Genomic DNA, 20,196 nt, shown 5'->3' on the forward strand with positions numbered 1-20,196 from the left:
TCCCGGCGGCACGGGGTGGGGGTAGCATCCTCCCGTGCTGCAGCCCCCGCCTCGTGCAGAGATGATTTGGGAGCCTGGGGGGCAGGAGGAAGCTGGGGAGGGGACCACACCGCAACCCCGATCCCTCCAAGGTCACCGTGTTTGGGCTCAGCCCCGTCCCCGCGCCACCTCTGCACCTCCAGCACCCCCCAGCCAAGCAGAGGCCCACGAGACGAGGCTGAAAGTTTGGGGACAAAAACGCCACAGGTCACAGATTGCAGCAGAGCTCGTGCCGGGTAGTGCCAAGGCCTCCAGCTACGGCCCTGGCACAGCTGAAAGATGAGAAATGGAGCAGAGCCAGCACGCGGGGCCGTCACTGAAGGACTCGTACGGCTCAGCGGGCCGATAACGGGAGGACCCACACGTCTTAGTTACAATTTAAAGCAGCAAACCAACATTTTTTAGTTCTTTTCCTACCAGAGCTGCCAGGCCTTCTTCTAAGGAAAGCAGCTAACGCTGATTAACCCCCGAGACGTTGTTTTGAAGTGAAGTTTCTTCGCAGGGAACGTGGCATTTCTTTGTGCTCACCAGGAGAAGCTACAGACACATTTAAGCAGTTATGAAGGCAGCACGCACCCAGATCCTCACATTGATTACACTGTATTAGAAAACGGTAAATTATTTATCAGGCTTTCTGACTTGTGATTAGTGTAAAGCTGTTCTTGGATGCAAATTGGAATTGTAATTAGACATGTAGAAAACCAGCCTCTGAAACCTGGTTTTATCGAAGCAGCGTACGGTACTTTTTTCCTTTTGTAGCCGGCGTAATTATCAAAGAACACTTTGCACGTATAAAATGTCAATTTATTAAAAACAGAGACAGTTTTATTTATGTCTGATCAGTGAGCTAAACCTGGTCATGAGGATGGCAAGACGTTAGAGCTGGTAGACCTCAGCTTCTCACACTTGATTTCTTATTCCTGCACGGGAAGGGGAGGACAAGCTCCCCCACCTCTGACAATTTATTATTTGGCTTTCAGTGAAGTTAATTCTTGAGCAGAGCAACACTTAAAAAAAACCCCAAACAATGACAAAATCTTCAGCAGGTATCGAAGAGACCCCAGCCACAAGGAGTCAGCTTATTTCTGGGCTCACGTACTCACCTCCCAGTTCCATCTCGTTCAGCAGTTCACCATTAACATTTCAGAAGCAGCCACATTTACATAGCGAGTGTAAATGCATTCAGGTTTTGTGCCTCGCCACTTGCAAACTGCGGTCAGCTCTTGAAAAGTTTTTTTTTCCTTACTTAAAACCAATTACTCTAACCTAGATTTTTTAAAATCCCTGTTTGCTGAACCCCCCCCATCTCCCCTGCCTTTAGAGGAGGCACAGCTCACACCCCCACCAGCAGGCTCATTTAAGACAGAAGCATGAGCACGCTCCCCAAACACATCCCAGAAGAGCTGCAGTAAGTAGAAATTCTAAAACTGCCTTTGCCTCCAGCCACCCTCCCTGCAGGTAACAGAGCCAGAGCCTGAACCAGACCTCGGGCACGTGAACAGAGCCCGGTTACAGGACCCTCTTTATCAGCCCAGAGTGAAAACAGTGATAAATTCATTAGAGTTGTGCTGTTTTGTTTTTTTTTTTTTCACGTTAATTACCCACCTCTTAATTAGTAACAGGTAAGAGCTCTATTTAAATGTTTCCTTTCCACGGTTAATTGCAGTCCAGGAAAAACCGAGACCCAAGTGCCGAGCCCTGAGCTGCCAAGATGCTTTTCACCCCCAAATGTCAAAGCACTCCGCACATCCGCCTCGCCAGCCTCGCTGCACGCCCTCGCAGGACGCCAGGGGAGACGCGGAGAGACACCGCACGCATCTGAAGCAGGAGAACCAAGCCGAGTGTCATTATCCGTGCTGGAATCCAGCCCAGAGCTCTCCTCCTGCCCCTCGAGATTAGCACAGCAGTTGAGAAAGGAAATTCAGAAGAGGATTTTTGAGAGGCTGGGGAGGGCTCGGGCCCAGAGCAAGTGCGAGCAGTTGCTCCTGGGTCCTCACCGCGGTCCCAGCTCCCCGAGGCACCAGCCCTGAACCCCAGCACCCAGAAGGATGCAGATGGGAGCACTGGGAGAAGCTCCCAGGCAGCGGGGGCAGAGCCAGCCAAGAGCTCGGCCTCACCAGGGGCAGCAGCTCAGCTCTCGGAGAGCTCGTGCAGCACTTGGGCTTTTAAAGACGAGGAGGAGTGCAGGGTCACCCCGGGGGCCCCGATGTCGGTCTCCCAGCACTCAAATCCGCAGGCGCACAGATCTCGCTTGGCTGCTTCCACGGCCTGCGGGGTGGTGTCTGCCAGGAGGGAGGCAAGAACAGGCAGGAGGTCAGCCAGGCCGTGCCTGGAGGCAGGAAGGGGCGCCCACGTTTGCCCCCGTGCCGAGCTGGGCGGGCAGAGGGGCACTGACCTGGTCGCAGCAGGGTGATGCCGCAGCCGCCGCCGCCAGCGCCGGTGAGCTTGCTGTGCAGGCCGTGCGAGGCCGTCACCCGGCACAGCCGGTCCAGGGAGGGGTGGCCGACCCCGATCACGTTCAGGTGGTGCTGGTTGATGTCAAAGAGTTCCTAAAAGAGATTGCACAGAGAGGAGGTGAGCACATGCGGTGGCAGCAGCAATTCCCGGCCATGCGTCCTTCCTTGGGATGCTGTGGGGGGCTGTCCCTGCGTTCCCGGCCACCCCACAGCCACCTCGTGTCCATGGGGAGCTTGGCCACCAGCACGTCTTGGGGTTCAGCAAGGTTGAGGCCAGTTCCTGAGCCCCGTGCTGCTCATTTGACCCTGTCCCCATGATTTGTGCTGCTCCTGCCCATCGCTGTGACAGCGGTACAGCAGCTTCTGGGCCTCCTCACTCAGGAGGGAGAAAGTCCTGGTCGCAGCAAGCTGCTCACAGATGTTTATTCCCGGCCCTAAATGAGAACTCCCTGATTTAGTGCTCCTAAATCAGAACTCCCCGATGCCTCCCGACTGTTTTGCCTCTCCCCTGTCACACAGCTGAGCTCTGTGTGGGCTGCAAGCCAGGGGGCCTCTCACCAGCACCACGCCGGGCTCCTGGCACAAGTGGGGTCAAGAGGAGCTCCTCTGGGAGCAGCACGAGCTTCTCCCAGCAGGGCTGCCTGCACGGCTCCGTGCCAGCCCCCAGCACCGCTGCTCCTGGGGACAAAGCCTGAGCGCCCCAGGTGACAACAGCAAGAGGCAGGGGTCAGGATTGCAGCTTCTCTCTGCTCTTTACTGGAAGTGCAGAGCTATGGGACAGAGGGCAGTGCTCAGACAGATCTCACAGAGCCAACCTGGAGCCGTGAAAGGACCTCAGACCTCCAGCAACAGCAGCATCCTCCCAGCTCACCGGCACCATCAGCTCAGGGTGAGCAGGGAGAGATGCTGCACTGTGCCTGAACAAACCTGGGAAGATGACCCAGCAGAGCACACGTATCACAAGTTCTGTGCTGGGCTGGATGGGCGGCCACCGAGAGGCTTCTTACATGCCTCAGTGAGGGCACAGCGCTCCCTGTGAGGATCCAGGACACCTTTCATCTGCTCCACAACCTGCTGGGACTCAGCTGACAGCGCCTGACACAGTGATGGGCTCGATGGTTCGGGCTGCCGAGAGCTGCAGGTTCCAGAGCAGCCAGATGTGTGCACACGTAGGTGCTGCATGTGGTTGATGCTAAACCCAGATGCTAAAAGGAGCTGCACTGCTGTACCGACGGGTTGCTCAGCACCCGTGGCCAGGTTTGCCTCAGCTGGGCACCACCCCGTGTCCTCACCCCACACGAGGCGGTGCTGCAGCACTGCCGGCACCGCAACGAGCTCCCCCCGCTCGGCAGCAGCCTCTCCTCCTCCGCACAAAGCCAAGCCGAACGCAGATCTCCGCGTGCACCTCATGCATCAACGTCAGGTCAGCTCTGGGCACAGCTCCGTTTGTCATCCTCTGGAGCCAGGACGAGCGCCGAGCACTGGGAGCTGGCTCGTGAGCAGCCCCTCGAGCCGGGCTCCCCGCTCTCTGCTCCAGCCCTGGCAGTGACAGAGCAGCAGACGAGCGAGGCTGCCCAAACACACCCCACATTTCTCCAAGGGAACAAAACCTTTAGGGCTGCAAGTCCCCAGAGCGCCAGGTCTGCTCCCTCCCTCCCTGTCCTCTGTGCTGCGGGAAGACACAAAGAGCATTTTCTGTCCCCCCGGCTCCCAGAAGGGCATTAAGAGCAGCGCACGCAGACCACAATTCCACTCCGACCTGAACGCTTCCTGCTATCAAATTCTTTCTTAGCCCTAATGGTCTTTAAATGACATTTTGATGTTCAACAGTAACGGCGTCTAAAAATACTGGCGAACGAGCCCCTTACCTCCAGCACAGGGTAATGCTCCGGTGATGGATTTGCAGGCATCGCTTCCAGAACACTTTGGCACTCCTGAGAAATGGCATCGATGGAGTCCAGCACCGGGTTCATTATAGCCGGGAACTGAGAAGCAGGGAGGCGAGATGTGAGCAGACTGCTCGCTGGATCTAACGCCACCCCGAGAAAGCTGCCCCAGCCCTCTGGAGCTGGGCAATTCCTCGCCCCACGCAGGGCTGCTCGCTCACAGAAAAACCCAGGGCAGAGCAGGGCAGTGCCCAGGTGCTCACAGCTGCAAAAACTGGAGGAAGAGAGGGAAACAGAGGGAAACAGGCCAGAGAAAGGAGCTATTCTGCTCGATGGCTGAACACTGGTGATTTTTGCAACGAGCCCTGCGTGCTGGAGGGAGGGAAGGAAGCTCAACTCCAGTCCCCAGGTGTTAGCTAGGAGCAAGCTTGAATGCAACAACCCCGAGAGCTCACGAGAAGCTCCCTGCGAGCCCTGCAGGAGATCAGAGCTCACCAGGACACTAGGGTTCCCTCCCCCCAGCGCACGCCCCCATCCCCGTGGCCACGCAGGCGCTGCACCTTCAGGATCTTCTCCTTGACCCCCGCCACCAGGACCTTGGTGCTTCGTGGGACTTTGGTGTTGGTCAGCAGGATCCTCAGCGTCGGCACCCTGCGAGCAACGAGACACGGTCAGCCCCCTTCCTTCAGCAAAGCCCCACAGCTCCCAAACCCACCGGGCCTCTCGGGGTTTTCCTTTGAGCACAACAAAGATGAGGGTCCCATTAATTTGGGGGAAGTTAGGCAGGTGCTCAAGCACCGGCTGGGTTCAGACTTGTTCCTCTCGGTTACAGCGAACAACTGCACCAGCACAACGAACAGGACTAACGTGTTTACTGAAATCCGTGTTTTCCAACTAAAATCTTTCCTTTGAAATACTGCCAGGCTGGCCAGCAGTGGCCATTAGCCACTAATAAAGCAATTTCATGCACTGGGGAAGATTTTAATGGAGTCAGATTATCCTCCCGTGGCAGGAGGCATTCAGGGCCCGGCCCTGCTCTCCGCAGCTCGCTTTTTACGCAGCGCTGCCATCAGGTAGGCGAGAAGTTTCCCCCCCTCCCCACAATGTCATTCGCTGCCAGGAGCGGATCCGCTCCTGCTGCCCATAATGCCATGAAATTAATATTGATCCCCTGCGCCGCGTTCATCTGATGTGGGATAACGACCAAACGTTTTGCTGTTCTCGCCCACCCCGCACCGAGGCGGACACTCAGGCTCCCCACACCCGGGACAAAACGTGGCCACAGAGCCCCGCAGGCTCTCCTCCAGCTCGTGCAGTGCCACATCCACCCGAGGCACTGCTGCCACGTCCCACCCCCTGAGTTATTTTTAAGCTCCGGCATTACCTCTTTAACGCTTTGATTTTTCCTGATTGGTATCTCAGGGCTCCACCTAAAGTGAAACACATGCATTGTCTCAGCACACAGCCCGCCGAGATAAGGCGGCGTTGTACGAGACAGAAGGTCTTTCATCTTCAGAACCTCACCCAGAGCACATGACAGTAATTGCAAGGAACACCAGCTAAATGAACCATGTTCGCAGGCAGCATGAATCTGCCCGGCCCCGCTGACTTAATGAGAGGGTCTCGCTGGACACAGTTAACCCAGTGACTTTCCCTCTGCCCTCCTCTGCTTCAGGATCACGTTAATTTATTTATTTTTCCAAAGGCAAAGAGTTTGGCCAGCATTAAATCTTTGCTGAAAGAGACTCCAGCAATGATTCCCCGGGGCAGAGCCAAGCGTGCTGGTTTCAGACGGGACTGGATGTGTGCTCGTGTCAGCAGCTGTCTGCTAGCAGGGAACTTCCCCGTGCTGGAGGATTCTCTTGCCTGGCTCCTGCTTCACCAAGGCACTGCGATTAGGTCTCATTAGAAAGATTACTGAAAGGAAAAGGACACTTCCCAAACCCTTGGAAGTCTCTGCTAATTGAAACTGCGTGACAGCTGTCCGAGTGCATTTTCTCCTGCCTGATCCCGGGGGCAGGATTAGGTCCCTTTGTTTGGACCAGAACAGTCTCGGCTCCTTGCAGCAGGGTCTCTGCCCCACAGCACCTCCCTGGGGGATGCAGGCCCCTGGTGTAAACGCAGGTCTGCCAGCCCCAGAGCTGGATCCAGTCCCAATTACAGACGGGGCTCACCACCTTCCAGAAGCAGGGCTGCTGTTCTGGCACAAAAATCCCCTCAGCACCACGTTTGGGGTCGGGGAGCAGCACACACGCACGTACCCCAAGTGCCAACAGCGTTGTCCACACCCGAGGGATTGCCGTGGATCACCCGCTCCCCCTGGAAGGCCCAGCTGTTGATCAGAGTCATCTCTTCTTCTGTCCACCTGGAAGGCAAGAAAAAGACTCAAAACCACCCAAAACAGCGCACAAGGAGCGAAAGAGAGATAACACGGAGGGCACAGCACGCCCAGAAGCAGATCAGGGTCAGTTCACTGCACACCCAGCCCCATCCACACCTCCCAACACCGCGTTACCACACTCTGCCCTGAGATCCCCCTCACCAACACGCAGGACAGTGAGTTTACACACAGATGAGAAGAGAACCCCAAAAACTGCACCTCGCACAGGCAGCCCCAGCCTCTAATTGCCAGCTGCTCAGCCGCAGAAGCCTCACAAATTGGGTCAGGAGATGTCACTGGAAGCGATGCTCGAGCAAAGGCTTTGATTTTTAGGGATTAACTCCTAACACTTCAAGCCACGCTGGGTGCTGGCACTTAAAACACAACAGGGAAGCAAATGCCGAGGTGTTTATGCTGAGAGACAGAGGAACGGGCTCTCTGTGGCCCTGAAAGCAGTCACACAGACTGCTAAGTGCTTGGAGAGGTTAAACGCTGGCTGAAGGGCTCGGTGCAGGGTCAGGCTCGGCCAGGATCGAGGCCCCTGAGCGAACACACCAATTAAGGGGCTGCAGCAGCACAAAAAGCCATCCCGGAGCTGCCGGTTGCAGAGCGGTTTAATGCTCCGTGGGATCAGATAGCCCAGCACCAGGACCTTCTGCAGAGATCACAGCTGGCATTTGGTGCCCAGAACACAAACTGGGTGCCAGAGGCAGAGGCACAGACACAGGTTTTAGATAAGCACCAAGCAGCCCTACACGAAATAAGGAGCAGTCGCTGACCCCTGCTAGGGCAGGGCAGAAATCAGGGGAGCCTCCTGCTATCTGGAAGCCCCTTCCTCACACTGCCCATGTTCCCAGGCTGCAGCTGAACATCTTCATCCATCTCCGCGCATCTTTAATTTCACTTGCCAATATTTAATCTGCGAAGCATTCAGGAAAACAGCTCACACCACCGCTACTCAAAATAGAAGTGCAGTTTGCTGTAAACCACTTGTTTTTAATCCTCTTTGAGAGGCTGCGATTCTTCTCGACGCAGGAGTCATTATATCACGCTGTTCTTTTCTTGCAATGTTAAGCAAAAACCTTCTGAAGTCTGACACCCCCATCTCTCACTTACCCCTCTGCACGCCAGCTGGAAGAAAAAAAAAATTACGCTGCATTCAAGCTGAAGCCAAGAAGTGTGAGCAGGGAATGAAGACATCCTTGCTGCTCCCTGCTTTAGAGCTGGCCTCTGGTTTCTCACGTCGTGTGACCACGGGGAGGTTTGCACCCGCTCTAGGAACGTGTTTCTGGCTGTTTGCAAGCTCGGGTTTTGAAGCAGAGCAGAGCCGCCCCCTCTCACGGTGTCACTTCCAGGCCCCCCCAAAATCCACAGAGCCAACCATAAAAGGTTGCACCTGGCTCCGGGGAAACAATAGAGGGTTCTGCAACTCCAGCTGCGATACACATCTCTGAGCTGAGCCTCCTTCCACACACAGCAGAGCAGACCAGTTTTTCAGGATTGAACTCCAATGGAAAGCAGGGGAGAGGGAAAGAAACTCCCTTTCAACAGCCCCTGATAAAGGGCAGACTCAGGCAAGAAATCGGAAGGAAACGTACCACGGGCAGAAAAAAAATCCATGGGAAAGTGCAGGAAAAAAGAGAAAGAATCTTTGACTCCTTGACAGCTCAAAGCAAAACCTAAAAGATGCTCGGGGACAGAGAAGAAATAGAGGTAAAAAAAAATCCTCTACATTAAAGGAAGGGTTTTGTTTTCTTGGCAAAATAAAGCTACCTTACCCTAGACAGAGTAAGCAGCGGGTTAAATGTGTGTGTTTTTACCAAGTCTCTGCATCCAGGTGCTTTTATCAGGAGAACAGAACTGTAAACACGATTCGCAGGTCAGAGCCCTGGGACAAGACACGCCTCTGCTGCTGGAGCACAGGCAGCAACAGGCAGGGAAGGGAAACGAGCTGAGCCCAGGGTGCCACAGCCACGCTCACAACCAGAGCCTGAGCCCAAGAGACAGCCAGACAGAGCAGGAGAGGTGCCAGTGCCAGGATTTGCTCAGACAGAAGGAAAGAGGGGGGCACAGCGGTCACAGTGTGGGATGTGCTGATCCAAACAGACCCCCCCAGCCCGGGGCACGGACCCCATATCGCAGCGTGCTGCTGTCAGAGAGCAGGGCTGTCCCCGTGGCGTGCCTCCCAGGCGTTACCTGGCTGTGATTTCCCCATCCTTCAGCGGGCAGGAGATGGCTCCGCAGGCGTGCAGCAGCGCCGCCGCCAAGCACACCGCGTAGGCAGCGCTCGACCCCAGCCCGGCTCCCGTGGGCAGCTCCGACCACACCACGATGTCCACGCTGGGAACATCTCTGAAACACAAAGGGCAGGCTTAGCGGCCTCGAGTCCCACCTAGAAACAACATTTCGAAGGTAAAAGATGCCAATTAGGACCGATCAGAGGAAAAGCTGCTTGAAAATTGGCCCCATCAGCACACACACACATGCAGGCAGCTGAGTAGCCTCGCCGAGCACCGTGCCAGAACAAAGCCTGGCTGAGTCGGCTCTGTGATTAGCACAGCTCGTCAAGCAGCTAGGAGGGGCACTCTGTAACCAAACACTTGAGTAGCACCACAAAGAGACCCTTCAGAGGCTGTCGTGTGAATTTAAATGTGCTCTAAGTAAAGACCAAGCGTCACAGATGCCCAGCCGCATCGTTACACCTCGCTGGAGCAAGAAGCTGCCGAGGATGATGAAAGGTGCCTGTGTCCACGGGGCCTCTTCTCCACCCATCGTGTCAGGGCTGTTACAGACCCCAGCATCAAAACAGGAGCCTGTACCAGCAGGTGAGCACTGGGAACCACAACCTGGTGGTTTCGGAGCAGGCTGGTCACAGCCCCAGCACAGGGACTGCAAAGCAAGTCCCTGTCACGGCCCTGTAGCCTTTGGTCCTTGGCTAAGGGTACTGGGAACAGGCTGTGGTGGTGCTGCACGTACCACACCTCGCCCTGAGCACCCTGTCAGTAACTTCCATTATCCCCAGCTGTGCTGATCGAGTTTAGAAACTGGAACAGCCTCGAGCTGTGGTGACCCCGAGTTATCAAATTCGGAAGGAGATCCAGCTTAGCAGAGGGATCAGCCGCTGAATTCACAGCGTGTTTCTGTAGGTGTTTCTCTAACCTACGCCAAGCCCGTATGAAACGAGCTGCCTGCACACCAGCTCTGAAGGGGTCTCTTGAGGTGCCCAGAACCTAAATAAAGGGCAATTCCCTTTGATTTCTTACTCTGCCTCAAAGAGTTGGTTTCCTTCTGTGACCTTAAAGATTCAATTAATGCTGAACGCCCCAAACATGTTTATTTTGGGGCAGGAGGACAGCCTTACCCATACTTAGCCGAAATAGCCAGGCACATATAAAGAAAGGCAAGAATAGCAAGGCTGTCGGGACCGGAGGCTTCGGCAGGGATTCCAGCAAACTCTTTCAGTGCTTCCAGCACTTCTGCGCTGGGGGGCTTAGATTCATCAAAGTCAGCTAGGGAGGCAAGCAGGGGAGAATTCAAACACTGAGAGGCCAGGAAATTGTTAAACTCGAAAGCTGCGTTTACACAAACAACTCTTGTTAGAGGAGGCAGACACAGACCATGAATTAGTTTCATGTTTTACCTACAAGCTTTCTGCTCGGGATAAAATAAAGCAAGACCTCCACCAGCCACCCTGAGAACCTGATCTTCCCCTGCACCGTCTGACAGAGGCTCTCTCCTTGCCTTCGCTTCTCACATGTGCCCATCCACCACCAGGCCGAATTTGGGAAGCCAAATGCTGGTTATTAAAGCCCAGGGACACTGAAATGCTTCAGCCGTGTCTGAGAGCCAGCAGCCAGGGCAGGGATGAGCACAGGAGAAGTTCAGGCCGGTGCCGAGGTCACCGACCTGCTGACCCTGCAGACTTTGCCCTGCCAAGCAGAGCGACCCGGTGAGGGGCAGGGAGCTGCCGCCAGGTCCTGCAGCGGGAAGGGCCCCATGGGGTCACCCGGCACGAGATGCTGAGCACCTGGCGGTGCTTGGGGCTGGATGGGGCCCTTATGGACCCTCTGGTTGCAGCCCCCTGCCCCTACCCTGGGTTCCCCCAGCCCCATCCAGCTTGTGAGGGATGGGACACCCCCTCACCCCGTAACCCTGCCTGTTGATGACCCCAACCCCTACCCAGACCCAACCGCAATCCCAGCCGGGACCCCAACCCAATCCCGACCCCAATCCTAACCCTAACCCAACCCCGACCCAGACTCAACCCCAATCCCAATCCAACCCCAACACAACCCAACCCCAAACCAATCCCAAACCCAATCCCACTTCCAACCCAACCCCAACCCAACTGCAACCCCAACCCTAATCCTAACCCAACCCCAACCCCAATCCCAATCCCAACGCCAACCCCAACCCAACCCCAGTCCCAATCCTGACCCCAACCCAATCCCAACCCATCCCCAACCCCATCCCCAACCCCCCTCATCCCAGTGCCGCCCCAGGACCCCCCCCTCTCCCCCCTCACCCCCGAGTTGCTCCCTGAGGGCGCTGAGGCCGGGCCGCTCCCAGCTCCTGAGGACTCCAACTCCGGGCAGGCGGACACGGAGCCGCCCCTCGCCGCCGGGCCGCAGGCACAGGAAGGTGCGGAGCCCCAGCGCCACGGCCAGCGCCGCCTGCGGGAGAAAAAAACGGGACAAAAACGGGACAAAACGGGGCGTGAGCACCGGGAACACGAAGCCCAGCCCCGTCCCGTGCCGTTCTGCCCCTCACCTTGCCGTGCACCACAGCGTGCTCCCCGTGCAGGATCACCTTGCCCGGCGCCGACACCACCAGGCCCCGCTCCGCCATGGCCGCACCGCGCTCCGCTCCGGCTTCAGCCGCCGGTCCCGCCCTTCTCGCTCTCAGCCAATCGCGAGGCTCGTAGAGGAGACGGAGCGGCGGGTTGACCAATGGGGAGGCGGCGTTGCGGGGTGGTGAGGCGGTGGGGTGAGGCCGGCGAGGGGCGGGCGGGGGTTGCGGAGGGTGGCGGCGATGCTGAGGAGGGCGGCGGAGGCGGCGGGCAGGGGGCTGCGGAGGCCGCTGGGGAGGAGGCAGCGAGGGGGGGGCGGCGGCAGGTGGGGACGGGAACGGGAACGGGAACGGGATCGGGGACGGGAACGGGATTGGGATTGGGATCGGGACCGGGAGCGAGGATCGGGACCTGGGAACTGGGACCAGGGACCGGGAAGGGAGCCGGGAATCGGGGCCAGGGAACGGGATCGGGATCGGGAACGGGACCGGGGGACCGGGACCGGGACCAGGGATCGGGAACGGAGCCAGGGAACGGGATTGGGACCGGGGATCGAGCACCGGGGGATCGGGACCTAGGAATGGGGACCAGGGACCGGGAACCGGGACAGGGCATTGGGACCAGGAACGGGAATCGGGACCTGGGACCTGGGACCGGGGACCAGGGACCGGGAACGGAGCCGGGGACCAGGAATCAGAGCCAGGGAATGGGATCAGGACCTGGGAACGGGGACCAGGGACTGGGAACCGGGACCAGGGACTGGGAACCGGGACCAGGAACGGGAATTGGGACCTGGGACCGGAGACCAGGGAGCGGGACCGGGCGGTGCCCGCCGCCCCCTGACACCCCCCTGCCTCCCACAGCCCCTCCGGCGGTGCCCGCGCCCCGAGGATCTACACCCGGACGGGGGACGGAGGTGGGCCCGGGGCTGCCGGGGAGCGGGGGCTGCACGGTCCCCCCCCAGCCTGGCCCTGATCCCCGGGACCCCCGGGACCCCCGCAGGCTTCTCCAGCACCTTCACCGGCGAGAGGAGGCCCAAGGACGACCGCGTCTTCGAGGCGCTGGGCACCACGGACGAGCTGAGCTCCGCCATCGGGTGAGTGCCCCCCGGCCTCCTCCCCAAACCCCGGGGGGCTGCGGCCCCGCTGCCCCCCTCACCCTCGGCCCCTTTCCCCGCCGCAGGCTGGCCGGCGAGTTCGGTGCCGAGAAGGGGCACGGCTTCGTGGAGCAGCTTCACAAGGTGAGGGGTGCCCGCAGGCCTCACCCGGCCTCCCCGCCGTGTGCTGTGCTCTTAGTTTGACACAGGGTGCTCCCGTTGACACGTAGGAATTTGATAAACTTAGTATTAAAACGTTAGAATGAAGCATCCCGTAAATATTTAAGGCTCTGAGCCACGGTTACTCCCCAAGAAACAAACTTGAACCAGGAAGGAAACCAGCAGGTCAGTAGCAGGCAGATAAACGTATCTACACGTACCCAGATCTGTGCCCCCACACATCACAGCCAGGAGTTAAGTCTTGTCACGGAGCTGCAGGTTTGGGATCAGGGCACCAAAACTACGTGGCTACAATGGTGGGAGTGGGGACTGCTCCCACCGTGGCACCGTGTGGGTTTTACTAACTGGCTTTGCTGTGCACAGGAACTCAGGAGCTAATTGGGGACCTTACAGAGCTTTGTGAGGCTGTCTCTGAAACGTCCCGTGCCATGGAGAGATGTTCCTCAAATGGATGTGACGCCGAGCCAGCACCACCTCCAGCTTGTTTGGCGCTGCCGTTCTCTGAGAGGTTCCTGGTTTGGTGTCCCACCAGCAAAGGGATCCTGCGAGTGCTCCTGGTCCGCTCTCACCAGGGTCATCCGGGGTGGTTCAGTGTGCCAGTGAAAATGAGTACACGCGATAATCTGGTTTCTCCTAAAGCAATTAGGGAGCACGTACCTGGTCCCTCCTGCCAGCAGGCTGGGGATGATGAACAGCAAGGGTCGGATCCTCTTTAATCAGCACAACCAGCTGTCGCCTCCCAGAGCTCGCTGTGGTTGCACCGGAGCATCAAAGGCTGGATAACGTAAACACCTTTTATTTTTGTCCTGATTGCCACATCTAGGTCCAGTGTATGCTGCAGGATGTGGGCTCCAACATCGCGACGCCTCTCTCCTCAGCCAGGGAAGCTCACTTAAGTAAGCCCCAGAGGATTTTCCTGGGATAAGAGGTCGTGAATCCACGCTGTGCTGGGCTGGGGCTGGGAGGCTGCCCCAGCGCTGCCCCACACCATGTGCCTGGGTGCTGAGCGTATAACGTGTGGTTCCACGAGCTGCTCGTGCTGTGTCTGTGTGACTCGAGCGATGTGAGCTGGCACTGCCACAGCTGCTGAGTGGGAAGCCAGCCCTGCTCCAGCAGGAAAAGTGTTTTGGGGTGCTTTCCGAGGGCTTGCCAATCCAAGAAAGGTGAAAGGAGAGCCCCGTCTGTGGAGCGAAGGCTGCATTTCCTGCAGCTGACTCTTCTTTTCCTTCTGTAGAACGAACTGCGTTCAGCGAGAAGCCTGTCCTGGAGCTGGAGCAGTGGATTGACAGCTACTCAGAGCAGCTTCCTCCGCTCAGAGCTTTCATCCTGCCTGTAGGTATTGCTCGTGCCGCTCACTGCCGGGAGAAGGCTGGATCTGTTAGGGTAAATCAGCCCCACCACTTGCTGTGGGAGCTGGGAGAAAACAGGCTGTGAAGCTGTTACTTGTGCTGAAAAATAGCAAAAAAAACCACGGAGAAGGACCAGGCTGAATTAAATTCCCAATAGTTCTGCATTTAGGTCTCTCTTCCCAGTTGCCTGGCCATACCAGAGCATGTGTTCAGCTGTGTGTGTGCGAGATGCGATGAGCTTTGCTGCAGCTGTCCCACGAGGAGGGTGGCTGGCTGCAGGCACTGATGTGCTGGTTCCTTGTCGTTGCAGTCGGGAGGTAAAAGCAGCGCCGCTCTCCATTTTTCCCGAGCCGTCTGCCGCAGAGCTGAGAGGTGGTGAGTGTTGGCTCGTGGTGTCACCGACCAAAATTAGCAGAAGATGATCAGACTGCCACAATAACAGCAAACCAGAAGGAAAACTCACCTGCTCGTTACCGAAATGACTTCCCTGTGAAGTCACTTGTGTTTGCCTGGACCCGCTGTGCAGCAGCTCCAACCCAGCTGATGTTAAGGGAGATGTTACTGCTGAGGTGCTGTCCTTACAGCTTGGCAACCCAGTCTGCAAAAAGCTAACATCACAGTCGGTTGTTTCTTCAAAAGACAGCTAGAATGAGGGCTGTACGCCAGGCCAGAGGTGATGAGCAGCTCTGTTCCCTCACCAAAAAAGGGTTCCTGTTTACCTGCACAAAGGCATAATGATCCTTCAGGTTATTCACTTACAAGCTGCTCCCTTTACTCATTGAAACCCACTCACGAGTATCCTTTGGTGGAGCACATCTGCAGGTCTCCAGAAAGTTACGGTAACGGTTTGTGTTATGTGGCCACCACGGATTTCTCCTGGTGGAACTGAGCAGCGCTCACAGCTGCCATGGGGGATGAGGACAGGGGCTCCATGTGAGGTTGGGGTGTGAAGTTTGGTGCTCCAGCAAATTGCATTCATTTTGTTCATTCATTTAACTAGAAAGTTAAATGCACTAAATCATCCCTTTTCTTGTTCTAGCGTGGTTCCGTTAGTACAAGCAGGGGAAGCAGATCCAAACGTGGCCAAATATTTAAACAGGTAAAAAAAAAAAATTCCATCTACCTCTTTATTCCTGTACCACTGGAGCGTGCTTGTTGTTCCCTTAGCCACGGCACAGAACTGCGGGGTTTTACATTTCAAGGAGTTTCCCTTCCAGATGATGATCTTTGAAGTTTTAACAAGCAGCTTTTTAAATGTGGTTGCATGGCCTGTACGTCTCTGCAGACACCGCTGGGGTGCTGGAGGGGCAGCCACCTCGCTTTCTTTGCTCATTGCTTTTCCCTTGGTTTACAGACTGAGCGACTACCTCTTCGTTTTGGCCCGTTACGCTGCAATGAAGGAAGGGAAGGAAGAGAAAATATACATCAAGCCTGAGCAGTGACCGGGAGCTGGGATGTTTGCTTTCTAGATCGTGGAAAGGTAAATCCAGCAGCATGCTTCCCTCAGGCATGGACAGGGCAGAGAGCAGGCCTGCACTGGGAACGTGAGATGTTGAGAACTTCCAACTAAAATAACTATGACCGTGTTCATAAACACTGTGAGGAACACAGCTGTTCTGCTTGGCCTTGTCCGAGTATCTCTTGTGCTGGCTTCAGAATTATTCTTTGTCCTACGCTGGAACTGAGTCAGGAGGCTTTTGATAACTACAGCCGATTTTTAGAGATGTCTTAATTTCCCTGGGCAGCGGCAGGTTCTGCGGAAAGGCTTTGACGGGGCTCTGAGGAATGAAGAAGAGAAAACAATCAGCTTCTCTCTGTAAGTCACAACGCCCGTGCAGAACAGCCACTGTGCCGAGATTCAGGAACTCTGTCCACAGGCTCTGAAATAATAAATGTGATTTACTTGTACCAAAGGGCCCCTAACTGTCATGCTTTAATACCGAGCCCAGCTTGCTTTTCTTTTTTAAGTTGCTTTCAATCCATCAGCCCTGGCTGGAGCTGAGCTGTGTAGATTTACAGGAACGCACTTGGAATTCTTTGGCTCTGGCTGCCTCTCCTTATGCATGTGAAAAATGTCCCCGTGCTGACAATCCCATGCATCCTCTGCCAGGAACGGGCTTGTGCAGGACGGGGATTCAAGGAGGAAGGGCCAAATCCTCCGGGTCAGGTGCAGGAACAATCTCTTGAGTTAGCTGGGGTTAACTCCGTGCAGAGCTGCCCTCCCAGCACGCAGACCCCTCGAGCACACCTTTGGCTGCAGGTATTTGAGTCCAGTTGTCAAATCCCTATCAGCTGCAGGCCACTCGGGTCCAGTTTGCAGATAAAGGGCTTGTGGGGAGTAGCAGAGGCCTGGAGGCTTTTCAGCTGGCACAGCTGGAGGTGGGAGAGAGAGGCCAACACCCACAGATGTTCGTACCCCACACATCAACGTCCCTGGGAGTTGCACTGCTGCGGAGCTCTCAGCAGAGCGGACGCCCCAAAGTTTGGGGAATCTGGCTGCAAACACCAGGATAGGATGTGGTGCTTCCAGCAGAGAAGACATCCTGTCGCAGAGCTCACCTGGGGCGGCCGAGCACTTCATCTTTCAGAACAGCTGCACGTTTTGCTGTGTGTTTTTTTTTTTTTTTTTTTTTTTTTTACCGTTTCTTATCATTTTCAGTAAATTTGAGTGCAGCAATTTCCATGATACAAGCTTAGCAGCCCCATCTTCTAGCAGCAAGCCAAAGGCACCTCCAAGTAAATTGACGGAGCGAGCTAACTGAAATTCAGAGAGCTCAGACTCGCTCTGTTGGAAGCTTTTTCAGCTTCCTGATGGATTGGACTGCCAAAAAACCTGGTAGGTAAACAAGTGCGTTCCAGCCAGCTGAACCAGTTAACACCTTGCTACCCACGTTGGATGCACAACAGCCGGAGGACTCCAGTCCACACAGTCCAAGTCCCTTACAGCTCAGAAATACAACCTGTCTCACACACGTTCTTCCACGTGGGTTTAAGTTGTCCCCTCCTTTTGTGGAGGAGCATCCCAGAAAACGGGGCTGTAAGGTGATTACACAGCTTAAGGGTGCTCGTTTCACACCAAGAGCGTGACTCTTGGTGGTGGGAGCTCTTCACTCACGCAGCTTCCCCTCTTCAATCATTTAATCAGCATCAACTTCAGAGTTGCTCCCCAGAACTCTCCGGCTTTTGTGTTAACTTTTTAATCAGAGCGGGGTCAGAGTGAAGAATGCCCAGCGCTAATAGATACTGGCTCATTATTCACCTTTTTTTCTTTCTTTCTTTTTTTTTTTTTTTTTAACGCATATTTCATGGCTATTGTTAATGCACATTTTTCACAGAGTAATTTTCCAAGCCTTAGCCTGTAACACATCCCAATGACAAATGCTCTTGATTTGGACTGTACCGTCAGCTGCAATGTCACATCAGACATTTTCTCAATGCCTGCTCCAGACAGGCCATCCAGTTTTATGATAGCTCTGTCTCAGTGATCACTATTGAACCTTAAGAATCCAGCGGCTTTTCAAGTTTAATTGAATAAAATTCTTAGCAATATAAATTCTTCATGAATGCTATATAAATCAGCTCCAGGATGGATTTATAGTATTTTCTTTTTTTTCCAGCTGGGGGGAAGGAATCTCACTACTGTTTTGGGACCAAAGCTGGTATTGTTTTGAGTGCAAGGAGGAATAAATTTAGCTACCGCACTTTTATACGATGTAGAGATTAAATTTATTAGAGTTCACTCAGCTTCCAGCTCGCCCCCTCTCCCTTTCTGCCCAAACAGCCCCGTGCAATTGTTTCAGCACAGCTGAAGCCCGGGGGGCTGGTGTCTGGGGTGCCCCCGTTGTTCCGGATAAGCAGGCACCGGGGGCAGTGCCTGAATTTAGGCATGAGCCTGGTTCAGGCTGAGAGCAGTCCCAGCCCCAGGCGGCTGCAGCTCAGCAGAGCAGAGCAGAGCTCCCCCGAGGCCACATTTGGCCCTTTGCAAGTTCTCAGCCTGCAGCGCTTGCAGTGTAGCACAGCCTTGGATGTATTAAAGGCACTCCTCTATCCCAAATGCTACCCCCTAACAAGGGAACTGCTGGCCATAAAGCTGCAGAAAGGCTTGGGGGGGCCACTGGGATGGAAGCAGGGACTTTTTGCACCAAGCTCCCCAAAAAAGTCCCAGTGCAGCGGAGCTGGCAGCTGCTAGCACTCAGGGAGCAGCACGCAGCAAGAGAGGGGCCGGGTGAGCAAAGTAGGAGTGAGAATGAAGTCCAAACTTAATTCTCCCAGCGCTCTGCGTTAGCAGGTGTTGTTCCAAGTCCTTTGTCCCCACCTAGCACATCCAGCTGTACAACACGGGGATTCCGCTGCCTGCACCTCATTAATATCACGGGAGGGAGGCAGATGCTTTGTCCGTGCTGACCGTATGCAGGGCCCAGACACATTCCTGCCTAGCAGGGTGCCTTATTTATGATTATGTTGGATCTGCCAGCGCAGACATATGTTGGTGAGGGTCGTTTATTCTTGTTTGTAAAATGTATGGCTGCTCCTAGCTTACGCACTGTCAAAACTGGAAGAACTGGCCCCAAAATCTCTTGCTGCATGATTGGATCAGACGCCTGTACATCTGTTAACGCTGTAGGAGCTGTAAAATGAAATAAGTTTCACTATAACTCAAGCACCTCGATTACTGCCACAATGTGTAAGCAGCAGAGCCGGCTGCTGCTCGCGCAGAAATGACACAAACATACATTTTGCCAAGTTGTATGTAAATTTATAGGAGGCAGCATTTGCTCCGCTCGCGCAGAGGAGGAAGGGCTGGTACATAAGTGGGTCCCCACCCCGCCAGGAGGTGCAGGGGCTGCCTCCAAAAAGGAAGCCAAAAAGCCAGGGGCCAGCAGCGGTCCCGCACTGCTCCTGCCAGGCTGGAGGACCAGAAGGACCAGAAGGACCAGAAGGACCAGAGGCCAAATCCTCTGCACTCACAGGCCCCTGAAACACTCGTTTTGTCTGCAAGAAAACCCCTCCCTGCCCAAACAGCAGTTTTACAGCAGGGTAAGCCCCGGCTAGAAGAGGACAGGCGTGCAGTTAAGGCACCCCGGACAAGAGCCACAGCCCCTGCATCAGACACAAGCAGGCTGGGCCCTGGCTGTGCTGCACAAACCCATCCTGCTCTCACACCTCCACAGCAACCATTCAGCACCTGCACAGGTCCCCAGCGGGCTGCACGAGCTGCCGCGTGTCTCAGTAAGCGCGAGCACCCAGAAAACCGAGCTGCAGGAGTGCTGAGCTGCGGGGCTGCTCCGTCTCGTGCCGCTCGGTGCTGCAGGGCACGTCCTCCCCTTCCATCCCAACACGCAGCCAGCCCCTGCCAGGGGTGTATGGAGGGCAGGACCGCCGGCCTGCAGCGGGTCAGGGACGTGGAACGGTCCCGGCGTGCACGGAGCCAGCCCCGGCGAGCTCCCCGCTCGCTGGCTCCCCACGCAGCGCCGGCGAAGCAGGCATTTTGCAGGCCTGGCTGTCTCTTGCCAGCTTTCTGCCTTTGCAGCATCTGCTGTGGGGTTTCTTTTTGCTGTTTTTGACGGCACCATATGCCTCGGTGTCAAAACAATGGTGCTTGCACACTGACTGGGAGCCCTCTCTTCCACGCTCCCGCCGAGCGCCCTCTCCCCGGTCGAGCCGAGTGCCCACGGGGCCGCCCCGAGCACTGTGGGGCCATCGGCACGGTGAGACCCAGCCAGGGGGGCACAACATGGGGCTCTGAAGCTGAACCTGAACACGGAGGGGAAGCTGGACCTGTAGCAACAGGCACAGCTCCGCACTCCTGCAAGGAAGCAGATCCCAGAGCCAGGAGAGGGGAAAAGCCCGATGCGAAGGGCCCCACAGGGGAAAAACAGCAGGGACTTCCAGCCCAGCTCCCTTTACCCCTACCTCCAAGAAGCACCTCTTCTCTCCTGAAGGTTCTGAGGACTGAACTCACGTCATCCTGTGGACCAAACAGCATTTCTCCAAGCATATTTTAAGACCCAAGGACAAATC

The 20,196-nt window shown here is 55.8% G+C and overlaps 2 protein-coding genes across 2 annotated transcripts; one reads left to right on the forward strand and one right to left on the reverse strand.

Moving 5' to 3' along the window:
- Positions 1-821: 821 nt before the first annotated feature.
- On the reverse strand, positions 822-11,609 carry MVK (mevalonate kinase). Its single transcript, XM_032199262.1, has 10 exons — positions 11,532-11,609; positions 11,287-11,434; positions 10,123-10,270; positions 8,958-9,113; positions 6,643-6,746; positions 5,766-5,811; positions 4,942-5,032; positions 4,364-4,480; positions 2,435-2,588; positions 822-2,321 (listed from the first exon to the last, which is right to left on the reverse strand). The coding sequence occupies exons 1-10, from the start codon at positions 11,607-11,609 to the stop codon at positions 2,170-2,172; spliced, it is 1,194 nt and encodes a 397-aa protein (XP_032055153.1). The 3' UTR covers positions 822-2,169.
- MMAB (metabolism of cobalamin associated B) lies at positions 11,608-16,083 on the forward strand. The gene is made up of 11 exons (XM_032199052.1): positions 11,608-11,613; positions 11,667-11,734; positions 12,414-12,466; positions 12,553-12,646; positions 12,733-12,790; positions 13,650-13,722; positions 14,061-14,158; positions 14,486-14,550; positions 15,215-15,274; positions 15,530-15,655; positions 15,921-16,083. Exons 1-10 carry the CDS (start codon positions 11,608-11,610, stop codon positions 15,615-15,617), a joined length of 663 nt encoding a protein of 220 aa, XP_032054943.1. The 3' UTR covers positions 15,618-15,655; positions 15,921-16,083.
- The last annotated feature ends 4,113 nt before the right edge of the window (positions 16,084-20,196 follow it).

This window comes from Aythya fuligula, chromosome 17, assembly GCF_009819795.1.
Source record: "Aythya fuligula isolate bAytFul2 chromosome 17, bAytFul2.pri, whole genome shotgun sequence".
NCBI lineage: Eukaryota > Metazoa > Chordata > Aves > Anseriformes > Anatidae > Aythya > Aythya fuligula.